At 35.0% G+C, this 8,643-nt stretch overlaps 1 protein-coding gene and 1 non-coding gene across 2 annotated transcripts; both read left to right on the forward strand.

The window, feature by feature from the left end:
* Window positions 1-712: 712 nt before the first annotated feature.
* LOC133833594 (small nucleolar RNA R71) lies at window positions 713-819 on the forward strand. The gene has a single exon (XR_009892966.1). It is a non-coding gene; the product is annotated as a small nucleolar RNA R71 (small nucleolar RNA).
* A 4,934-nt stretch (window positions 820-5,753) lies between these two features.
* On the forward strand, window positions 5,754-8,643 carry LOC133829851 (receptor-like protein 6). The gene has a single exon (XM_062259666.1). It carries the CDS (start codon window positions 5,788-5,790, stop codon window positions 8,443-8,445), a length of 2,658 nt encoding a protein of 885 aa, XP_062115650.1. The 5' UTR covers window positions 5,754-5,787; the 3' UTR covers window positions 8,446-8,643.

The raw sequence follows: 8,643 nt of genomic DNA on the forward strand, positions 1-8,643 counted from the left end.
GCTAGGAAGGTTACCTTGAGCACGGTTGGCCATAAGAGTAGCCAATTGCCCAATCTGGTTCTCCAAATTTCTAATAGAAGACCGCGTTTCAGTCATGAATTGATTAAGAACATCAGACTGAGTATCAGGCTGTCTCATAGGATTCTGTTGTTGTTGCATGGGCGGTTGGTAAAACCCAGGAGGTGGCTGCTGAAATGGTTGCTGTGACGGCTGAACTGAAGACTGGCCTTGTTGGGTATTCTTCCAAGAAAAATTGGGGTGATTCCTCCAACCCTGTTTATAGAATTTTGAATAAGGATTGTTAATATTTTGACGAGGAAAATTCCTAATGGCTTGAGCTTGTTCCAATGGCATATTATTGACATCCGCGTACTGATATTTTTCATAAGCATGAGGACCCCCACATAATTCACACATAGTTTGAGCTTGCATCACAGGGGTTGCCATTGTACTGCCTTGCAGCTGTTTAGTCAAAGCCTCAACTTGAGCAGTTAACTTAGATATTGCATCAATCTTATGCAAGCCAGCCACTTTCTTCGAGTTACCTCTTTCACTTGGCCACTATTGATTATTAATGGCCATTTCTTCTAACAAATCATACGCCTCATTGGCGCTCTTCCTCATAAATGCACCACCAGCTGCTGCATCAATGAGTGTGCGAGTGGTACCACACAACCCATTATAAAAGTTATGGACTAACATCCATCTCTCTATCCCATGATGCGGGCACCTCCTTATCAAGTCTTTAAATCTCTCCCACGCCTCATATAGAGATTCATTATCCAGCTGGTAGAAGTTTTTGATCTCCCCCCTTAGCTTAGCTGCCTTGGCTGGAGGGAAGAACTTGGAGAGAAAATTTAGTGCAAGATCATTCCATGTATTAATTGAGTTAGGTGGCAAAGATAAAAACCAACTCTTAGCTCGCTCCCTCAGTGAAAATGGGAACAATCTAAGTCTGATAGCATCATCACTAACTCCATTCATCTTAAATTTCTGACAGAGCTCCATGAAGTTAGAGAGATGCATGTTTGGGTCTTCAGTGGGTAGTCCCCCAAACTGGACTGTGGATTGAACCATCTGAAGTATGGCTGGCTTTATCTCAAAATTGTTTGCATCTACGGCAGGTGGTCTTATACAAGACTAGACCCCTGTCATTGTTGGCAACACATAGTCCCTCATGCTACGGTCGGGTGGATTCTCACCATTAGCCGGGTCTTCTATGGCACCCCCATTATTACCGTTGTTGGCCATAACTTCCTCTTGCTCAATCCTTTGTACAACTCTTTCCAACCTTTTGTTTCTTCTGTTCTGCCGGCAAGTCTTCTCTATCTCAGGATCAACAGGCGCTCTTGCAGCTGGTCCTTGACGTCGCATAAACCAATGGTACCTGAGATGAGATAAGAAGAATTTGACACAAACAAGTTAGCAAAAAGTGAAAAGAAAACCAAATTAGAATTTAATCCAATTAACGTAATATTAACTAAACAATTCCCTGGCAACGACGCCAAAAACTTGTTGCGATATTTTTTTTACACGCAAGTGCACGTATCATACAAGTAGTAACTCACACAAGTGAGGTTGAATCCAAGGGAATTGCAGCTAAGTACTAACCAAATTGGATTTATATTTCTATTTGGCAACAATAAAAATTGGTTTTTAAAATTAATTTGCAGAAAACACAACAAGCAAAACAATAAATAAAAAGAAGGGGTTTAACAATGGATGTGAAATTAGGAATATGATTTCAATTGCTTTGATTACCCAATTGTTAATGCTAATCAACTATTCTTCTTCCTCCAATGAGATGACAGATTATAAAATCACCTAAACTCTTTTCAAATCATTTAGGTACTAAATTGCATTGTCAACTATTGCATTTCTGAGATAGTACAACAAACAATTCGCATTAAGCAATAATCTACAAGTCACATAAGCTATGCGAATACTTTCGTTTCACATCAAAACCTATGTTCATTCATTTAGAGCATTCCTAATATTCACTTTTCAGATTTTATATTAGGATCATGAATCATGCATAAGGTGATCAATCTCAAACATGCATTAAGCACAAAGATGAACAAATCACATTAACAAGGAAGAAGGAATAATCAAATAGCATTAATCCATGGGATAATCTCAGTCAATATCCATCAAATCCCTAAATAAGAGTTTAGCTCATAATCTCAGTATTCATATCCATAATCAAACTAAACATAAACAATAACATAGAGAATTAAAGAAAAAGAGAATGAAACTAGATTGGGAATTGTCACAGATCGCCCACGCTCGCTCCAAGCTTCGTCTTCTCTTGTTTTTCCCCTTTTTGTTTCTGTCTCCCTTTCAAAATTCGCGATCCCCTCTTTAAAAAAATGAAGACCTCATTCTATATCTTTCCCAAAATGACAAAATTGCCCTTAAAATTCTGAGGTGTACGGACGCCAGCGCCGCGGCGCCAATTCCTGCGTCGCGGCCCTACTCGGAAATTGCGAAATCTTGAGTTTCTGGAAAAGGGCTCACTGCGGCTCTAATACGCAATAGCGCCGCGGCTCTAATTCTTGCGCCGCGGCCCTAATTAAAATTTCAGCAAAAGCTTTAATAACCCTTCAGTTTAGCATATTTTCTCCACAATCCACTCCAAATGCCCAAAACATATGCTTAACCTGAAATCAAGCAAAAACAAGCATAAATCCGCTCCAAAAACACAAAAACCATTAAAAAGACACTGATAAAGACACTTAAAAAGGTAGGCTAAAATTAGCCTGACAGATTTTTGTCAATTTTTGAAAGGAGTGAAGGTGCCCGATGGTTTTGTTCTAATCTAAAGAAAAAAGTCACAAACAATGACTCAAACATTGTTGGGTTGAAGTCCCATGATTGTCATGTGATAATGCAACGATTACTAACGCACAGTATCGACGAACCCATTCCCTTCCGCAGATCACAGAGCCCATATTCCAAATGAAACTCATTTTTCTATTGAATAGGGAGTGGGTATTCGAGATCTAACATTTGATTTGATTGGGAGGAAATCGTGTTGTCGTGGGCCAGGTTCCAATTACATTCATTTACCATAGGTCGCCTGAGATGTTATCGACGGGGGTTGGGCTCGACAAAGGCTGGGGCTTGTCAGATGTTGGGGATCGACGAGGAATGGGGCTTGACAGGGGTTGGGGTTCGAAGGGGTTGGGGCTCGACGGGGGTTGGGATCGATGGAAAGTTGGGGTTTCTTGTGTGAGAGAGAGAAACCAAGTGTATAGAGAGATGTAAAAAAAAATTGGGTAAAAAAATGGGAAGGGTATTTTGGGTAGATGAGGAATGTTTAACATCCAAATGAAATAGTTAATAGTGATGGTATTTTTTTTTTGTAATAATAGACACTATTATGCATGAATAGTGAAATTTCTCTTGAAATATTAAGTTTACAATATAACCATTCAAATTTAAAACTAATATTCAAAAACCAATAACTAAAGTTCTTAGATAATAACATAACATAAAAACAACAACAACATCTTCAAAGTGCTAACATAGGATCAAAAAATAACAAGAATCTAATTAAATATATTTATATGTAAATATAATATATATGTATATGTATATATATTAATTATAATTGGATTGGATATGTTCCTAATTGGATTTTCACAGTTTAATCTGCCACCCGATTCAATCCAATTAACATCCAACTTTTCAAATTCAATCAATTCTAATTTTTTGTAATTGTATTGGGTTAGATTAGTTCAGGATAATTGGATTGGTTTTGATTTTGAACACCCCAACTTGTAAGTTTTTATTTAAAAAAGTATGAAACATTATACATTAAAATGTAAAATAATTAATTACATAATTAAAAAAAAAAATTGATTGGAAGCCAACACTTTTTCAAATAAGCAGCATATTTTGAATGTTAAAAAATTGACTTGGAATTACAAACATGACTCTGCTCCCAAGCTACTCTAATTTTATTAGGGAAATTTTGTGTTTTATGCATAATAACACACACTAATTCCAAAATATGACAAAATTATGTGGCATCTTGAAAATAGGCTTTTTTTTTTAAAAAATTTCTACTATAATGTCCATCTCATTAACTCTTCTCTTTCTCTCTCAACCTATCTCTCACACTCTCCATTTTTTTTGTTATAGTTTTTAAAACATAATTGATAGAGTAATTTAAATACTTTAATATGAAATTTTAAAATATGTAATGAGAAATTATTATAGCTTATTTATTATTTTTTTTATTTTAAATTTATTTACCTTATTTAGATAATCTTTTAATCTATTTACCTTTTTTTAGATGACTTTAATACTAACACTGTTAGAAAATAATAAAAAAGTATTAAATCTAACATAAATTAACAATTTATGCTAAACTCATCTTTATAATATATAAAGATATATATATATATATATATGATATTTAATATTTAATATTTTTTGTTAAGATAATATTATATATACACATAAAATACACACCTAAGATATAAAATATATATGATATGTTAATAATAAAATCATATAAACATATACTATTATTATTGTTATTATTAATTCATATACTATTATTATTGTTGTTATTACTTGTTTATCCAAAAAAAAAATAGACATAATGATGTGACATATAACAAAATAGCATGTATCAGAGCTGGTTTAATTAAGCTCGACCAGAAGTTAAGAATTTCCCTCCTCAGGTTCATCTGATATAGTTAAAGGATGTTGTTCGAAGACAATAATTTAAATACATGCAAACTATGATGGCTCGAAGAAGCCCTGGTCGTAGGAAATCCCTAGATGCAATTCAAACGACCAGATGAGCAATCCAAATCATACAAGATATTTATTTAACTGTGATTTGAATGTATTTTTTTTATATTCTTTTATTGCATATCCAGTTGTAACAAACTCGTATTATTTCTGTAAGGCCCAAGACCCACTAGAGACTATAAATAGAGACCTCTCACCACAATTATTTTTCATGCGCACTTTACATGCATAAACTCTTTCAAACTGTATTTTCTCTCTCAAGCTTAATGAAAAAATAACTTAGCTGAATCTTGTTCTTATGATCTTGAGTCTGAGACCTTTGTGATTAATAAATGTGCAAGTGTACATAAGTCATTATCAACTTTTGGAGCCGAACGATTATATATTTATGTGTTGTATACTTAAGTTCAGTTATTTTATTATTTATTATCATTTACTTAGACTCAGTATTATTGACTAAATCTGTGGTCAATATTACTAAATACATTTAATTTTGAAATATCATTTTTATTTATTTAAAAATATTTTTTGTCATGCCTTTAAATCATAAATTTTTTTAAAATTTATTTATATTTTGAATATTTTGAAAAATATAAACAAAAAAGTAAAGTACGGAAAATTATGTCAATTAATGACCAATAAACCAAACATCATAATTAATTTTCAACACTATTTTTATTCTATTCGATTCTATTACTATTACTATTATCGTTACTATTCCTTCCGGTACGAATTAGTTTTAACGTTGCCCTTACGAATTAGTTTTAATGAGGCAATCACAAATTATGGCATTAATTAGTGCATCGGTGATGACTTTAAAGACATTTCGTTTTGCCTTTTCTCTTTTTGATGGTTTTAACGTGGTAAATACGAATTGGTTTCATGGGGTGATGACAACATATATATATATATATATATCCTCACGTTTCTGTCTTTTTTTAAAGGAATAAGGGAATTGCATGGTCTCTACCAAGAATCAAGATCATAAAAACCATTTTTAGTTGGAAAGAAACACTATATATGGCTCTTTCATTATTAGTTGTCATTAATGTACTGTTTCATTTTCTGCTACTATCTCATCAACTTGTTAATTCTATGCAGCCTTCTTGCCATGATGAGGAGAGAAATGCTTTGATACAATTCAACAAAAGCTTTAAATTAGATTGTCAGAGTAGACCTGATCCCTATACGACTGTAGTTGTCCATCCAAAGACATCGTCTTGGGGATCCAATAATGGTACCAACTGCTGCTCGTGGGATGGTGTTGACTGTGATGTGGAGACTGGTCATGTCATTGGTCTTTACCTCCATAGTTCATGTCTCTACGGCTCTTTCCACTCCAACAACACTATCTTTCACCTTGTTCATCTTCAGGAGCTTGATCTTGGTTATAATAACTTCACTTTCTCTCCAATTCCCACTGCCATGGGCTTTTTTCCGGAGTTGAAATTTCTTAGCTTGCGTTCTTCTTTCTTCCAAGGTCAGATTCCATCTCAACTTTCACTTTTGTCTAAGTTGTCTTACCTTGACCTGTCAAGTAACATTGGTGGTAACGATCCAGCTGTAGTTGTGAATCTTTTGAAACTTAAAAATCCCAATCTTGGAAGCCTAGTCCAAAACTTGACTGCTTTGGATACTTTTTTTCTAAACTATGTGGACATGGGTTATGAACTAGGTGATTCCTTGGCAAATTTGACTTCTTTGAAAATTCTTGGTCTAGGAGGTTGTGGATTGTATGGGCCTATTCCATCTTCACTTGGTGAATTAACCCAGCTTTTTATTCTAAATCTCAAAGAAAATGATTTCGCTGGGTACATCCCATCTTTTATTCAAAACCTCACCCTACTTTCCGTGATAAAATTAGATGACAATCAAATTTCAGGGCCAATCCCTTCTTGGTTTGGCAATCTTACTGCAATACAAAAGATATATTTTTCTTCAAACAAATTGATTGGTTCAATTCCGCCATCCTTGTTCAAACTCAATAATCTTGAAAGTCTCGGCCTCTCGCAAAATAGTTTGAGTGGTACATTGCAGTTAGATTCATTTCTTAAACTGAGAAATCTTGCTGCCCTTGATCTAAGCTACAATATGATTTCGTTACATATTGAAGAACGGGAAAGAGATCCTAACACCACACTTTCAAATTTCAATTTTCTATCGTTGGCCTCTTGCAACTTGAGCAAGTTTCCTGAATTTATTGGTGATCAAACTAATCTCGAACTGTTGGACCTTTCCAGTAACAATATATATGGCCAAATTCCCCAAAATCTAATGAACTCAAGTCTTCAACGCTTGGAAGGGATAGATATATCCAACAACTTGATAACAGGGTTTCATAACCATCAAACCATTCTACCTTGGTCTAGTCTGCGTTTGTTAGAAATCCAATCTAACTTGTTCGAAGGACAACTGCCAATTCCTCCATCATCTGTCATACATTACGATGCCTCTGACAATATTCTAAGTGGTGAAATTCCCAAGTCGATATGCAATTTGAGTTCAATTTTAATCCTTGATTTGTCAAACAATAACTTGAGTGGGGAGTTTCCTCGTTGTTCAGGCGGTATGATCAGTAGCTCTATAATAGCTTTGAATTTGAGAAACAACTCTTTCCATGGCACCATTCCTCTTGAATGTCAGCAGCAGGAAAGTGGTTTGAGAATGGTGGATTTTAGTCACAATAATTTTCAGGGAAAACTTCAACGACCATTTGCAACATGTGTGAATCTTGAGTTTCTTGACTTTTCTTACAATCAAATCAGTGATGTGTTCCCCACTTGGCTTGGGAGGTTTCCTCTGTTAAAAGTTGTTTTAATGAGGGAGAACAAATTTCATGGAGTCATAGGGAAACCTGAATACACTAAGGGTGAGTTTCCAATGCTACAAATTATTGATGTGTCTCACAATTATTTCACAGGGGCATTGCCTTCTCAATATATGCTCTTATGGGATGCTATGAAAGCTTTTAAGGTGAGCAATTTGAAATACATGAACGCATGGGAAATTGTCACCTATAACACACTTGGTATTAAAGTTGGAACCATTTTGTATAATTATTCAACAACATTTGTGATGAAAAGTGTGGCAACAAGCTATGGGAAAATCCCAGCAAATCTAGCAGTCATTGACCTATCGAGCAACAATTTCAGTGGTCAGATTCCTGAGTCCATTGGAAGCCTCAAGGCTCTCTACTCACTCAACCTTTCAAACAATGCGCTCACAGGTCACATTCCACCATCGCTGGGGACATTAACAGAACTGGAATCATTAGACCTTTCTCAAAACCAACTGTCGGGAAAGATTCCTCAGCAACTAGCAGAGCTAAAATTCCTCCAAAAGTTTGATGTCTCTTATAACAATCTCACAGGTCCTATACCACATGAGAGCCAGTTCAACACGTTCGAGAATACCTCATTTGAGGGTAATCAAGGACTGTGTGGAGATCCATTGTGGAAGAAATGTGAAAACTGGCTGCTCCCACCATCATCTGCTTTAAACAAAGATGTTGATTCTAATTTTGCCATTGAACTAGACTGGAAATTCGCTGTGACTGGACTTGTTAGTGGGTTTGTTATTGGACTCTCTCTTGGGGAGATGGTGATCCCAAGGACGCGGTTGGCATGGTTGATTTACTTCTCTAGAACAAGATTGGCGGAGCTGATGATCAGAAACTAATTAAGTGTGTATGGATCCACAATAGCTGTTGTTCCTATATTATTTTTCTGCTATATAAGTACTACTGTACAACTAATAAACATATTAGTGTGTTTTTCTTTTGTATAAATTAAATTATGTCCTTCTTTCTATACCCAATTTTTTTAATGAGGACAAGTTGTTTAAATTTCATGATCTTGACAAGATGTAATAAATATC

This window comes from Humulus lupulus, chromosome 4 (genome assembly GCF_963169125.1).
Source record: "Humulus lupulus chromosome 4, drHumLupu1.1, whole genome shotgun sequence".
NCBI classification, from domain to species: Eukaryota; Viridiplantae; Streptophyta; class Magnoliopsida; order Rosales; family Cannabaceae; genus Humulus; species Humulus lupulus.

Coding starts and splice junctions, on each gene's coding strand:
- LOC133829851 (XM_062259666.1), top strand. CDS start 5,788: ATGGCTCTTTCATTATTAGTTGTCATTAATGTACTGTTTCATTTTCTG.